We start from the raw sequence: 16,538 nt of genomic DNA, 5'->3' as shown, positions 1-16,538 counted from the left end.
GTGTGATTGTGAGTGTGCCGGGTTAATATTAACCAATCATCACAAATTAATATAAAAATACATCAGGACTGTCACTGGGCAGTAACCTGAACACACGTTTCAGCGTCACATTGTTGACAAGTAACTCCATCTGTTAGCACAACCATAAAGTATCTAATAGATGCTATAGAGTTACCAACAACGGGGGGAAAAAAAAATACTTCAAGTGATGTATATTCAGACATTATCACCAGTATAAAAACAAAATGAGAGTGAATAAAATATATTTATATTGTTTATTATTATTATTATTATTATTATTATTATTATTATTATTATTATTATTATTATTATTATTTTTTTTTTTTATTTTATTTTTTTTTTTTTTGTTATTACAGACTTTAGTATCTGCATTCAGCTCTGTAAGCTCAGTGGATGACAAGTATTTCGTTGATCCATTGAAGTATCAGCCAGAACGTTGGTTACGTGATTCTTCAGCAATCAGAGGTCACCCTTTTGCATCTCTTCCCTTTGGCTATGGTCCTAGAATGTGTCCCGGGCGGCGCTTAGCAGAGCAAGAGATACAGTTACTTCTAGCACAGGTATGCAAGCGTTAATGCTTTAATCAGCATTGTAGGAATTCAAATATTTAAGAGCATTAGAATTAAGTGAGAAACACGATAAAACATGCACTATTGTTGAGATATGTCAGAAAAAATTGCGTTCCGATAGTTGAATAAGCTTTCGACTTCAGGTAAAAGGGAGGAAGATAATAATATAAGATTATGTATACGCAGGACCGCCGAAAGAATTTATGGGCCCCTATTGAAAAAGTAGCAATTACAAGTTACTATTATTCTAACCATAATAATTATTTACAAAATAAATAAAAGATAGCCCCATGCACAGATACAAACCTAAAAATATACACTTTTATTACGTTGAAAACTTTTAGCAAAACTTCACATTAGCACAATATATATTCATAAAACATTATTCTTAAACACCTGTATTTTCTAACTTGCAGTCCAACATCAACAAACAACTCTTCTTGAGTTCATTGATGCAAAATCATCAATTATGTCATCAAAATTTAAAGATCTAGCAAGATAGCTCTCCAGACTAAGGAGCCAAGGTTACTCAGTCGTTCTTGACATATTGTTTATCTGAATACATTTTTTATTTCCTTCATTTTGCTGAAGGATCTTTCGGCATCAGCAACTGTCACAGGAATTGTATAGAATATTCTAATGGTTATACAAATATTTGGAAATAAAGTATCCAGTTTTAATTCCCTCAGACTATTTAAGAGATTCATAGGTTTCAGTGGGATTGGCCCTAAATTAGAGGTATGAATTGATTTTAAATATTTCGGCTCATCACTGATCTCTTTATTAATATCTTCATAATATTATTCACGCAGTTTAGCACCCATATTAATATCTTCCAATTTTTTTCTGTCTCTCCTTGTGCTTCTCAGCTCCCGACTTATGCCTGTACTTGTCCATTGTGCAGTTAAACTATAACCAGTAACACTAATGAACAGAATTTACTAGACAAACGACAACGAAAAGACGAAAGTTTCGACACGAAACATACAATGTACTGAAAAAGAAACGTATCCTGCGATTTCAGTTTGAGAGAGTCCACTAGTATATTGCAGTGGGCCAGCTTGGTAGTTAAAAAGGACAAACCAATAAATAATTGAACGTGTTCAATACAAGCAACGGGAACATAGTTCAAGCAATTGTTGTGTCGGTGAACGTTAATGCGGGAAGCTGATATTCTATTGTATAAAAGTCAAATATTGATATATGAAGTGATAATTTGTATTAATTCTACTATTGTTGAGTTAATATGTCAAATTTATGTAACAAATATTCTTACAAAATTTTATAGTAGGCCTACCCATATGTGTCTACGAATAATTATTCGTGATAATGAAAAGTAATCAGACTCACTTAATCTGACGGGCCCTTACAGCTCACGGGCCCATATGCACTCGTCCCCTTTGCCCCCCCCCCTTATCGGCGGCCCTGTGTATACGTGTTGAGACCATTCGAAATGACTAAATTCACTTGACTTACCAGCAGCTGAAAACTGAAGCTGAGAGAATTCAGATAGTGATATAAAAAATAGCAGAGAGTTTGGTAAGGTGGTAGAAAGTTTAGTGAAAACACAATGAAAATTCATATAACTGGACAAAGAATGAAAGAGAAGAAAAAGGCGCGATATGTAATTGAAAACAGATGGCAGAGATTGAAAAAAATGCTGTAGAGAAAAAGAAAGAATTGTTATTTTAAGACTTTATTTAGGAGACTGAGGAATGCCTAACAGGAGGGCTGGGAACAAAATTAAAGTGAAGGAAAAATTGCAGAAAGATGATAAGAGATGTTCGTTAAACGTGAAAAAAAGGATTCTATTCCTTGAAATTAGTAAATGGAGCTGGAATCTTTTTACGGTATTTTCGACTATAGTGATCACAAGTTTCAGGAAATATTAACTGGAATTTGATTTTTTCTTAGTTGAAATCGTTCTATCTGGAATAGACCAAGCACGTTAATTCCAATAGTTCGATTGTGTCTGTCTCTTGAACAACGAATTATCATTAATAATCCATTTCTATTCCTTTCTGCAAGTTTAAATTACATTATACACATTTTCAGAATCTTCATTTGTTGTTAGAAATTGGTTTGTCTACCTTTTGATCGAATATTGGATATCACTGCAATCATAAGGCACACAGAGACATCTGTTGAAGTAGCAGGAAACTTGAGTGAGGCAGTGGCCGGTAATTTTTCATAGAGTCCTCTTATTTATATTCTGGATCCTTTTGGATGTTTATAAATGAATGATATAGGCAGGGGTCTTAGCTTAAATTCCCGTACCTAGCATTATAATGGTTTTATTACTATTCAGACGATTTGTGCCCAGTAGCAGCTTGTGACTTTTCGTCCTGGGTGTGCAGTTTTCATTTTTATAAATGTTACTAAACGTTTAAATAAGCATACATGAAAGTTACTACAAGATTGGCTATTAAATATTCCTTAAAGCAAACAATAAAACGTAACGTTAGGTAGATGCCTGTATGAAAAGTTCATCCTTTACTGTTTCTTTTCGGCGAACTAATCCATTATCTTTTTGTTAAACTTTGGAATGTCCCTTAGGAGCTTCATTTTAATGGACAGCATAGCCAGAGTACTAAGTCTGTTCTCAGACATCGTAGAAAATAACCTATTTTCAATTTCATATTCACAAATCTAAGCGTTTTTTCATACACTTCCACGTTACATTTTCGATTCATCTCTTGCTCTGTATTAAATTAATTGATGACGTTGTTCTTCCATTATTTTTAAAATAAACTTTTATTCTATAGTTAACCTAGAGAAGTTTATATTTTTCACTTTCAAAAAAGTATTTATTCATTTTAGAAACATATAAAACACTTTACCGCTACCGAATAATTTTATTATTCACAGACTTACTACTCAACAGAGAGTGAAGTTAGTGCTTTTACATGTAGAAACGAAGAGTGTGATTGTTACACAGAGACGTTTCTGTCAACATTTCAACACAAGGTGGGCCCCGCTAAAAACACTATTGGACCTTTCTTCTTCAACCAAATGGTCAATTTGGAACGGTACATGGCCATGTTGCCAAACTAGTTCCTTCCTGCACTTTATGCTACTCGACTTCCAATGCACACGCAGTGGTTTATGCAGGATGGAGCTCGACCACACACAGCCAGTGTTGTTCTCGAATTCCTGCATCAAACGTTTGGTGAAAGAGTGTTGTCCCACTGCTTTCCTCAGCATCATCAATGTGGTCAAATTTGACCACCTCACAGCCCCGATATCAATCCCTGCGATTATTTTCTTTGGGAATTCTTAAAAGATCCTCGAGATCTGGTGGAATTCAGAGCCCATGTTGTGGAAGTGTGCAACACAATTGATGAAGATCTGTCTTGGCAAGTATTGCAGAATATGAACATTCGTCTTGAAGAGCTACTGCGACAAAATGGTGCCCACATGAACAAGTTCTTAATTAACATCAATTCTCCTTGAGTTTGAATAATTTCAAGGGAAAATTGTTCCTGGGCCAGGTATCGATCCTTGGAACCTCTTCTTGAACGTACCAACGCTCAACCAACTGAGCTACCCAGAAACATCACCCGACACTGTCTCAATTTTTCTCCTTACATCCACATAACTCGAGTGGGCTGACAAGACTCCAGAGACCCACATCGAGGGCACACAAACGCTGTGTGACTTGGAATTGTGGTTTTCTGTTAACGTACCTGCAGTAACGTATATATTATGCAAGTCTAGTTTTTCAGGTAAAGCTCCCTGTGAAGCAGATTTGAATAATTTCAAGGGAAAAATTGTTCTGGGGCCGGGTATCGATCCTGGGACTTCTGGTTGAATGTACCAGCACTCTACCAACTGAGCTACCCAGGAACTGCACCTGACACCATCTCAATTTTTCTCTTTATATCCACACAACTCGAGTGGGCTGACAAGATGTCAGAGATCCACATCAAGTGCATACAAACTCTGTATGACTTGGAATTTTGGTTTTCTGTTAATGTACCTACAGTAACGTATATATTATGCAAGTCTCCCTGTGAAGCAGATTTGAATAATTTCAAGGAAAAAATTGTTTTGGGGATGGGTATCTCCTTGAGTTTGTTATTCTAAGTTTATGTAGTTTGTTATATTATGGGTCATAGTATTCAAATGAATTGAAATATAAATGGTTCAACATTTCGTGGGCCACCCTGTATCTGTCATGCTCCAGTTCTTCATTCCACAATTGGAAAAAAACTATAAAGAAGGACACATTCACTTCCAGCAAGACAGCACACCACTAAACATACATTTCCTAAGTCAATGGAATGGTCGAGGAATGAGATAGCATGACCACCTCGCTCCCCAGATCTTGCATTTCTGGATTTTTCCTTATGTGGATTCAGTGAAGATCGAGTGTATGTATCGCCTTTACCTGCAAATCTGGCTGAGCCTAGAAATCGAATTAGATACCGCTACATTTACAGAATTGACGACAGAAATGCAATGTCGAGTGTGAGAATAAATTGTCTACAGTTAGGATGTCTGTTACATTACCAATGGAAGTCAGAGCAAAACATAGCTATATGATATAAAACTTAAAGTGTTTTATATATTATATATATTATTTTAATGTACCGAAGTACATATGATATTTCCATGCAGATATTCTGCGTCATCATACAATGAAAGAGTAATGGAACAGAGAAAAATTCTCTCCGGCACCGGGATTTGAACCCGGGTTTTCAGCTCTACGTGCTGATGCTTTATCCACTAAGCCACACCGGATACTCATCCCAGTGTCGGACAGAATCGTCTCAGTTTAAGTTCCAACTCTTGGGTTCCATCTAGTGGCCGCCCTCTGCACTACGTCATAGATGTCTATGAACGTAGGACTGAAGTCCACACATGTGCTGAGGTGCACTCGTTATGAGTGACTAGTTGGCCGGGATCCGATGGAATAAGTGCCGTCTTAAATCACGAAGTAATTTACGCATATCATGTCATCGTATGATGACGCAGAATATCTGCATGGAAATATCATATGTACTTCGGTAAATTAAAATAATAATATATATGATACGCGTAAATCACTTTGTGATTTAAGACGGCGCTTATTCCGTCGGATCCTGGCCAACTAGTCACTCATAATGAGTGCACCTCAGCACATGTGTGGACTTCAGTCCTACGTTCATAGACATCTATGACGTAGTGCAGAGGGCGGCCACTAGAGGGAACCCAAGAGTTAGAACTTAAACTGAGACGATTCTGTCCGACACTGGGATGGGTATCCGGTGTGGCTTAGTGGATAAAGCATCAGCACGTAGAGTTGAAAACCCGGGTTCAAATCCCGGTGCTGGAGAGAATTTTTCTCTGTTCCATTACTCTTTCATTGTTTAAGTGTTTTGCTACAGTCCGACACTTCTAAACATTGTGTCTATGTCCTCTCAATTTGTAAGTCTCTGTTTTTAGGTGCACCCTGTATAGCTATAACAGAAAAATTCGAGCACAGTAAGATAGACTTTGTACCTCTGTTAATGTCTATTATTGGTACTGTATGATGTTTCTTTCTCGTAATAATGCCAAATTTATCTTGTTTTATGTATCTGAAAATTAATTTTTTTTTTATTTAGATTAAATAATTAACTACATTAACTACTATACTAAGTGAAACAATATGTAAAATTACAATTTTACTTGAATATTTTATCTGCATTATTTCATAAAATTTTCTAACAGGTGCTGAGAAAATATAAGTTGAACATCAAGGAACAGAACACAGAATCTTTGGGCATGGTGTACCGAATGAACCGCATACCAGACAGGCCGATCAACATCTGTTTTCAGGATCGAGCATCACAAATGAAGAGACACCATGTGACACACTGTTGAAGTTTCAATATTATCGATATTTAACAAACTATTTTATTGTATGTCAGTTTTATGTTATACGATAATATTGAACCTGTATTGCTATTATAATATGATGGCAAGCAAAAAAAAAAACACTGTATAAGACATCAACATAATGTCTTGTATGCAGGGCTGGGCAGTATTTGAAATACATTTGTATTTTGTAATTTGTAAGGATTTTCGAAAGTATTTTGTATTTAAATACATAAAATTGATGTATTTTGTATTTCAAATACTCAAAATACTTTTTTCTTCTTCTTGTTCTTCAAGTTTTGGATTTCGATTTGAAGAATGAATTTTTGTCTTATTTGCCTACCCATTTTAGATGTGCTAGCCATACACTTAGTTTTCTTGCCACAACTGATTTCCTTAATGCCATGAAGAAATCTCCAACAGCATCAAGGATCCATCACCCAACACTTGCTAAATGTTCAGCATTATGGAATGCGTCTAGGAGACTCAAATACTCAGAAATTATATCAGATGTCTTGAAATATTCATTAAAGTTTCCTTGCCCAACTCGATGGAATTCTCTTTATGACTCAATCTTTCAAATATTGCAATTCAAACATGATATAAACAGTATATGTGAAAAACTGGGATTGCCAACCTTCAAAGATGTTGAGTTTCAGTACCTTGAAGAATATTGTGCAGTTCTGAAACCCAATGACGTAGCCCTTAATTTAATGCAAATGAGAAGACGTGCTATTACGGCCAACTTTTGTCCACATTAATTTCCCTTAAAAAACAGATTACATATTCTGTTACCTAGTAATCTACGCCATCTATTCCAAGTAACTCCAATCCTAATAAGTTCACTTTCATCAAGATTTAAAGTTATGTTTGATCTGACCCCAGAAGAAAATTGAGCTATTTTGGCAGCTTGCTCCACCCATCATTGAAGATGAGATGACTACTTGACATTTCCTCACTAAGTGATAAGAAGAGGACACAGAATATGCGTTGTGAAATCAGCTGAGCAGTTGTCTGCTACATCTTTGGTCAGTTCAGACGATGAAGACGATGAAAACATCATTTTTATGTTTTCAACTCAAGTAAAACAGACTTTGAAAAGCAAAAAGAAAAGAACTTGTCTGCTGTGGAGTATGAGCTCATACAATTCTTCAATGGCAAAGGGACAACCCTGTGCACTTTAGAGAATTACCCAACAGTGAAACAAGCTTTTATAAATATAATAAAAGTTTGTGTTCCTCTACGCCTGTAGAAATACTGTTCTGTTTTGCAGGATTTATTCATTCACAAGCAAGGGGATCCTTATCTTATGAACATTTGAGGAACTGGTTGTTTTCAAAGGGAGCAGTAATTATTCATATGTAGCATAATTTCATTGCTGACTGGGTAAAGGAAGAATGTTCAGTTACAGTGTTTATATAAAACTTCGAGGTAAAAATACTTTTAATGTTAATATAATATTTTAGATTTTCAGTAATATTCTTATTTCTTCAGGCCTATATATTTTATCGAGTATTTGAAATACAAATGTATTTTGGTTAATTTTTTAAAAGTATTTTGTATTTGTATTTCAAATACAATTATTCGAAGTAGTTTGTATTTGTATTTGAAATACTTGGATCTCAGTATTTTGCCCAGCCCTGCTTGTATGAACATTTTCTTACCATTCCACATGTTTTTCTATTTCAATATTTTCTTCTCCTATGTTTATGACCCTTCTATCCCTTCAGCATTCATCCTAGCGTGTTCTGTGCAATGAATGTTGTCCTTACAACAAAAAAGTTTATGGTTTGCTAATGATTTCGTTTATACCCCTGTCCACATTTCTTGTTATTAACCAGCATCATGGACTAGTGGTCAGAGCTTCTGACTACAGTTCATGAGGTCCAGGGTTCGATTCCTGGTTAGAACACAGGAATTTTTCCTTAAAGGGGTACGTTCCTGAGTTCGTCCATGGTCTGAAAATTAGGTTGGTCTTAGGTTTAAGACCTCTCCTGGCACTTCATAATCATCCTATCATATCATCGGAGCAGTGTAACTCTGCCTTCCAGGTGTCCCAACCTCAGAAGTGGGTTACAAATTAGCAATTGCCAGGAGAGACCAGAAATGTCAAATGACAACCTGACATTGGTAAAAAAAAAATATATTTCTTGTTACTGTTTGGTACCGGCAATATTTCAATTATTTAGGCTTTTCAGTTAGTTTAAAACTGAATTTTGTGACGTAACATATCTTTAAGTCCAGAGGAAACTGCAAGAACAATTTTCTTTCGTGAAATATGTTATTGTTGTTTTCTAATGCCAGTCATTTGACCTCTTGCACTCCAGTATTTTTCATGGTTAGCCACTGACGCACAGATTTTGATGAAAATGGCAAGTTGTAGCCGATTTAAGTGAACACCATATTTTAACGTTTTGGTGGCTACTCCATTCACACACAACCCCCAGAATGTCTGGAGGACCACACCTGCTGTTGGTCGACGGGTCCATTGGACCTAGCTGGGAGATCTTGTTGATCACCAGCTTTCCCTCCTTAAGCCACTGGAGGACGATTTTAGTGCCATAGCAGGTCAGCACTAGATTCAGAAAGGTAGAAAGGGTAGGGAGGAAAGTGAAATGAACCCCTAGGCCTCGAATGCTCTAATGCCGTCGGGGTCGAAGAAAGTAAGAGTTCAGTCAGAGGATAGGAAAGGGTAAAGAGGGAATTAGGTATTGAATAGAGAAAAATTATACCAAATTCAGTCATTAACTCATCAAGCTGACCAGTGCTAATTGATGAGTAGCCACTCCCTTTAGTTCAGCTTGTAAAATTATGCTTACTAACAGCTGAACCATGGGAAGGTAGGGATGGGACATTGGGTATTTGTCCAGGTTGGTTCCTCAAAGCCTTCAATGGGAAGGATTAATGGCTCTCCCCCCTGTATTCGACAAATACCGTTTTGCAGCCTTTCGTGAAATATGGACGAAGTGTATGGTCGTTGTTTCTGCAATAACTCCTATGTGACATATTTATCGATTTTCATATTTTTGCTCTATTAAGTAACTTACATAATGATACAGCAAATAATAAAATCTCCTATATCTAATTATATTTCTTTCTTTCGAAAATGTAAGAATTCACAATCTCCTATGTACAACTGCCATAGAATGAATAAATGTGTTTTTTCTTCCTAAGTTACTAAAAAATTTTATATTTTGCACATAGGAGTTATTGCAGGAACAACGACGATATGCTACCTATATTATTCGGATGCTTGATGAATTCAGATATGCATAGAGGAAGAGAAATATCTGCAGAGACGATGAGTATCTATAACTAAGATTGTGTCCTACGTCTGGCAAGTAATTACAGAAAATAAGAAATTGTCCTCCTTTTCTCTCTCTTCAATTTCTCAGTGGATTGAAGCGAGAAACCGTGTATGTCTGAAGTCCATTAGAGACATAATGTTTGTAAAATTTAATTTAAGACATTTATCTTGTTTGGATTTTCACCTAGTATTTACTGGCTGACAAATAGCATTGCCTTGCCCAAATAAATTGGATCCTCACAGCAGTATCAACAGTCAGGAGTCCACACCTGTGGAGTAACGGTCAGCGCGTCTGGCTGCGAAACCAGGTGGCCTGGTTCGAATCCCGGTTGGGATAAGTTACCTGGTTGAGGTTTTTTCCGGGGTTTTCCCTCAACCCAATACAAGCAAATGTTGGGTAACTTTCGGTGCTGGACCCCGGACTCATTTCACCGGCATTATCACCTTCATATCATTCAGACGCTAAATAACCTAGATGTTGATACAGCGTGTAAAATAACCCAATAACATAGAAAAAAACAGTCAGGAGATTAAATAAGTTATAAGCTTATTTGTAATGTACAGTTACATAGTTTAATTAATGATTTTATTGACAGTTTTGTATCAATTTTATTATTAAGAGTAACAATTTACCTTATTATATAAAATATTCAAAATAAGCATTATGTCACATGTCATGTTACTGTGCCCTACTTTCTCGTGGAAAATCCTGTTTTTTTTTTCTTCAGATGAAATGTCCTGTTTTTCATTTTTTTCATCTGGTAACTCTATTTGCAAATCACAGGTTTTCTAGAGATGAGGTCTATCTCCTTAATCTCCTTCTTATTGTTCTGTCATTAACATAAATTCTCCATCATCATTTGAAGATAATTTCGTGCTTTTACACTACTGCTTGTCCAAGTCAAGTCTGCAAGTGGGGATATCGGGATGGAATGTAGAGGCAAAACACAATTGCCACATAGGTCACTTGACGCTCAGATTCCAACGTGTGCACATCGTTTAAAATACACTACGGAGCGCATGCATTTTTTGTCCTTGTCTTCAGATAAAGGCAACAGTTACGCTGTCTCCCAGCCTCCCCCCTCATGCAACTTTCTCTCCTACGCCCACGCTTGCCAATCAGAACGCCAAACCTCACTGTCAAGCAGAAGTAGAAGTACAGTCTATTTCAAAGCGTCTTAAATTGTTACCGCTCTATGAACTGAAGCGCAGTAGGAAAACTTTGCTGTCATATGAGACTGTACTGGTCTCCTCTCGTTACCGCCTCCTTTCACTACAGAACTGCCTCCAACTTCCCCTCTCGGCTCGCAGACTTAACTTGGTCGAGCTGTAGATCCAGGGAAAAAATCGAACAGATTTTATCGTCCCTAACAAATATTTATTTCCTGTTAATTGTTTCAGACCTTCTAGCTGCTTCTTTGAAATATTTCCTCCACCCCTCCTCCTCCCCTCTCCCTCTCTCGATCTCTCTCCCTCACTCCCTCTCCCTCTCTCCCTCCCTCTCTCTCCTCCACTCATCATCCCCTCTCTCCCCCTCTCCCTTGCCCTCTCCCTCCCCATCTCACTCTTCTCCCTTCTCTCCATCCTCTCCCCCTCCACTCCCACCTTCTCCCTGCTCGTCCTTCTCACCCTCCCTCCCTCTCTCTCTTTCCGTCATCCCTCCCTCCCCATTTCCCCTCCCTCCCTCCCTCTCCCAATGCTTCGACTATATTGGGAGCCATGTTTCAAATTTCTGAGAGTTCAAGTGAAGCTTGTGATAGAGAATGACTGCGTTTTAGCAGGATTTCTACATATTCACCGACATGAGCTGAAAACAAATACAGTATTAGAACACAGAGAGAGAGAGAGAGAATGAGAATATTTTTGTTTTGTTCCATATTTGTATCATCTGTGCTTCATTTGCATGAAAAATTATAAATACGGTAATCAGTATTCTCTTATCATCCATGAATCAGTGGTGAAGCTCTTAAGAGACTTTTGAGGTTTAGCCTACCCAAAAAATTTGAGTTATTATTCCTAGTAACAGTACGCCTATAAGTTTGTAATAACGATGTATCATAACACTTGGTTGCACTACGATCCTTCCATGTATTACGTTCACTGATGGCAGTCACTCCAGTATGGAGAGAACAGTGTGAGCAGTGAGGCTTAAGGCAAAGAGCCTCTAAAGACATGGCTGCGACCTTGACTCGTAAGGAACCGGGGAGGGGGTATCGATTCTTTATATTTCCTTATGGGATGAGGCTAGCCTTCCGTCACAACATTACGTCGCGCTATATTGGTGTTCTCTGAAAGCGCTGCATTGTTGAGTTTAGTTTAATCAATGGTTTATCCTACACATCCTACAGTTTATTTTCTAGTTTAATATTCTTCTCTGTTAAGGGGCGAGGTACACCATTGGCCTGCAAAAATTTGGTGAAATTAATTTTTTATTATTTATTTCAGTTACTATAAAAGCTAAATGAATAAAACTTTTTATGCTTAATATAGGCCCTACATACATTACACTTTATAAAACACTATTCAGAATATTAAAATAATAATTACCTGTAAAATAATATCAAATTTGGATAGTTTATTTACCATTGTAAAGCATTTACATAATAACATCTACAATTAATTATATATCTGCATGATTCTTTTACAGAAATATTTTAAAGCCCTACATCAACAATATAGTCTAGGATCGTCTCTAATTAAAAAAAAAATAATCTACATGATTCCCTAGCCTTTGCTCCAACTATTATTCTAATGCCTCTTTTTTGTAATAAGAATATATTTTTACTATCTGCAGAATTTCCCCAAAATATTATTCCGTAGGACATAATGGAATGAAAATAGGCAAAATATATTGTCTTTAAGATACTGCTGTTTAGAAATTGTTGTAACGACCTAATTGCGAAGCATGCTGAGCTAAGTTTGGGGGTTATTTCTTTGATATGATTTTTCCAATTTATTGTATTATTAATATGCAAACCAAGAAATATGGTTGTTGATGTTTCTAGTAGAGGTATATTGTTGATAATTGTGTCCAATGTTTCAGAAATTAAATTTGAAGTGGTTTTAAATTGAATTGTTAGTTTTATTAATGTTTAATGCTAGTTTATTGGTTGTAAACCAATCATAAATTTTAAGGAGAATTATTTCTGTTTTATATTTGAATGTGGCAAAGTTTTTGTCTGTAATTATGATACTCGTGTCATCTGCAAATAGTATAGGATTTAACCTATTCCTTTTATTATGGGGCCAAGGTCATTTATAAAAATTAGAAAAAGAAGAGGCCCTAATATAGATCCTTGTGGGATCCCTATATGAACATTTCCCCATGTTGAAGTAGATTTGAAGGAGTTATTAAATGCGTTGATTTCAACTTAAGGAATTTTCTGTGATAACACAGATTTCCGTAACAAAAGATACTTTTTTTCTCCAGCTCTCTCGATCTAGCCAGTTTATTATTATTATTATTATTATTATTATTATTAATAAGGAATTTTCTGTAATAACACAGATTTCCTCAACCAAAAGATACTTTTTTTCTCCAGTTCTCTCGATCTAGCCAGTTTATTATTATTATTATTATTATTATTATTATTATTATTATTATTATTATTATTATTATTAAGGAATTTTCTGTAATAACACAGATTTCCTCAACCAAAAGATATTTTATTTCTCCAGTTCTCTCGATCTAATCAATCAATTATCATCATCATTACTATTATCGTTATTATTTACTCCAGAAGCCCAATTATTACTTTCGCCGGGGGCCCCAACGATTCCTTATTTATTTAATCTGATGGAGCGAAGGCCATCAAGCCTTCTCTGCCACACCACCAGAGTCTTGATCCGTCCCTGAGTAAAACACGGCTGAAGTGTATACAACTGAGAATATTAAATATTCATTAGTAAATTCGCGTTCTTCCCTAATAGAGTGCTTTAGAGTAGCTTTACCTATTTCTGTTAAGAAATTGTTCTGTAAAGCTTGAGGCAACTCCCTCACCGTAGACTGCCTCGGTTGGCTACCCTGTCGACATCATGAGTTCGCGAGTTGGAGTATTGCTCAAGAGATGGAGTCTATTCCCGTTTATATATTGAGCTGATGCGAGAGTCCTCTTGTGGTACAAAATTGTGACCATACTTGCATCTTGGCGGCATGTAAGAGTTGAACGCTTTGTTCGTTATAGACCTACTGTACCCTTTGAGCTCAAAGACTGTACCTTAGTAGATTTATATGATAAAGTCGTCTTTAACATTTTCAAGGATATGATATTCTGATTGAATATTTTAAAGCTGTGATTTGAGTTAAATTTTCTTTCATATTCACGTACTTCTGATCACTAGGGAGCGGATTTTTATGTGCTAAAAAATTTAAATATATTTATTTTTTATGTGCTAAAAAGTACGAAAATATTTTCTAAAAATTAAAAAAATATTTTGTTTTAAATATGACGAAAATACCTTACTTAGTTTAAAAAAAAATGTTACTAGATACTCACCAACCACACTTGAGTGCTAGTAGTTGGCCGAGAATTGCAGTGAACAACAAAGGTCATCTCCAAATTCTCCATCACAAATGCATGCCGATTATCTCTGAACAACAACTTATACTGTGAAAATGATCTTTCCACATCACAGGATGTCAGACGTGCATATTTAAAGAGAGGAATGTCACAAACACATACACAGTCAATTTCACCTACAGGCACATCCTCCAATACTTGAGCAACTTTACACATTGTGTATCATATTTTTTTATATCCACTGTTTTTCCCATGACTTCCTTATATCAAAACACTCAGCTAACATCCCTGAACAACCTCTGGAAGTTTGTCATTAGAGTTCATACTCACTCTTTATAGGCCTACTAGCTGTACCCTTGCGCTCCGCTGCACTTATTACAAATAAATATAAAGTAATTACATAATTAAAATAGAACATTGGGTTTAGGGAACATTCGTGTTTGATAGAAGAATAAATCGTTTAATATGCTACTTAATTTAAATAATTAAAATGCTATCATTTTGGTCCAGAGACCACTCATTCGGTGCAAAGATAATTCGTTTAACATTTTTCTAAATTAGTCTTGAATGCATCCTTTAATAAATCACTCCAAATTAATAGAGTTGATTGTGTACGAAGATCATTTTTATGTTAACCTTACTGTGCATTTTTTTTTTTAGTTTATTTTATTCACGCCTTAACATCTGTGGTCATGTCGCCTGTTTAGAATGTGTGGGTATATCAGCAGGCCGTTTTTACTCTTGTTGAGTTCCTGTTTCTATTGTGTGTTGTAGATGGCTTGTGTTCATGTAACTGATTATAGATTTTGATTAATTTTTTTGGTATTGGTAATTGAGGCGGTGATGAATAATGACATGTATCTTTCTAATCCGGCATTTGCCTTTATGACTAAGGGAAATCATGAAAAACCCCAGTCAGATTGATCGGCCACAGGGTTTGAACTCGGGACCCCCGAATGCGTGTCTCAAATGCTACCGCCTGAGCCAACTCGCTCGGTTGTATATCATTGTTTATGCAAATAAAAAAATGAGGTACCTTACATAAATATTATTTTAAGAAACACAGGAAACGAATATGGGTAAATTATGAGCGCAGGAACGCCATTTCACGACAGCTTTTAAAATAACTCAGCTCCAGTGATCTGTATGGTAAAATGAGTGTATGAAATTAGAGTATTTTATGTGGACCAAGTAAAGTTGCAATAATCAAGTTATACAATATTTCGACAGAATATCAAGTTTTCTGTGAGTACAGATTTCTTTTCATCTTACCTCAGTCCTCATTTGTAGCATTACATCCATCTAGAGAAACTACAAATTTCAAATAGTGAAGGTTAATTAGCTCCTGAGATTACTTCATACAAACACACAAAATATTCTCTGTATATTAATATTGATAAACGTCAAGGCCGCCTTAAATAGACGGAGTCATTTGTTTTGATTTCATAGTAGCCATCGTCGTCGTTCCTGCAATAACTCCTATGTGACATATCGATTTTCAGATTTTTGCTCTATTAAATAACTTAAATAATGATGCAGCAAATAATACAATCTACTATATATATAACTTAATTATATCACAGTCTAGTATATACAGTCGCGACGCTCAATACGGTAAATATGCAAACATTAGATAGTTGCTCACCACTAGGATCGCTAATATAGCCTCATTACAGGCAATGCAAAATAGTACCGTCACAGTCTATTGTTTCTAGCACCCTCAAAACTCAAGCTTCGTGACTGTATATAGTAGACTGTGATTATATTTCTTTCTTTCGAAAATGTAAGAATTCACGATCTCCTATGCCATAGAATGAATAAATTTGTTTTTCTTCCTACTAAAAAATGTAATATTTTGCACCTAGAAGTTACGGAACAACGACACTATAATCTGAGGCGGCGATGGAAATGTATTGTATTGTTATTTTAAAACTCTTGTATATCCTTAAATATCAGTTCTATCAACATTTTTCCTGGGATAAAACTTATCGGAAATCGTTTTTAAAGAAACTTTTGTTATGTAACATTCTTCACAAAAATCAATAATAAGCGAGATATTTCGGTTTATTTAATTCAGGCCCCCTTATAACCCCCTTTTAAATAAAGTATTTTGAATGCCATATAGCCTAAAATCTAAGTTGCAACGAACTTAATTTATGTTCCAATTTTCATCGAAAATCCGTTCAGCCATTATCGCGTGAAAAGGTAACAAACATTCAGACAGACAGACATACAAACAAAAAAAAAAAAAAAAAACGATTTTCGGTTTCAGGGTGGTTA

The 16,538-nt window shown here is 35.8% G+C and overlaps 1 protein-coding gene across 1 annotated transcript in view; it reads left to right on the top strand.

Annotated features, from left to right (window-relative positions):
* Positions 1–6,568, top strand: part of LOC138707017 (probable cytochrome P450 49a1) — a 31,857-nt gene extending 25,289 nt beyond the window's left edge. The window contains exons 7-8 of the mRNA XM_069836576.1: positions 378–581; positions 6,285–6,568. Of these exons, the coding sequence (XP_069692677.1) occupies positions 378–581; positions 6,285–6,437 (357 nt within the window). The 3' untranslated portion in view covers positions 6,438–6,568. The remainder of the gene's footprint in view (positions 1–377; positions 582–6,284) is intronic.
* The last annotated feature ends 9,970 nt before the right edge of the window (positions 6,569–16,538 follow it).

The sequence above is a fragment of the Periplaneta americana genome, chromosome 1, assembly GCF_040183065.1.
Source record: "Periplaneta americana isolate PAMFEO1 chromosome 1, P.americana_PAMFEO1_priV1, whole genome shotgun sequence".
Lineage (NCBI taxonomy): Eukaryota > Metazoa > Arthropoda > Insecta > Blattodea > Blattidae > Periplaneta > Periplaneta americana.
This window is presented reverse-complemented; position numbering and strand designations above follow the sequence as displayed.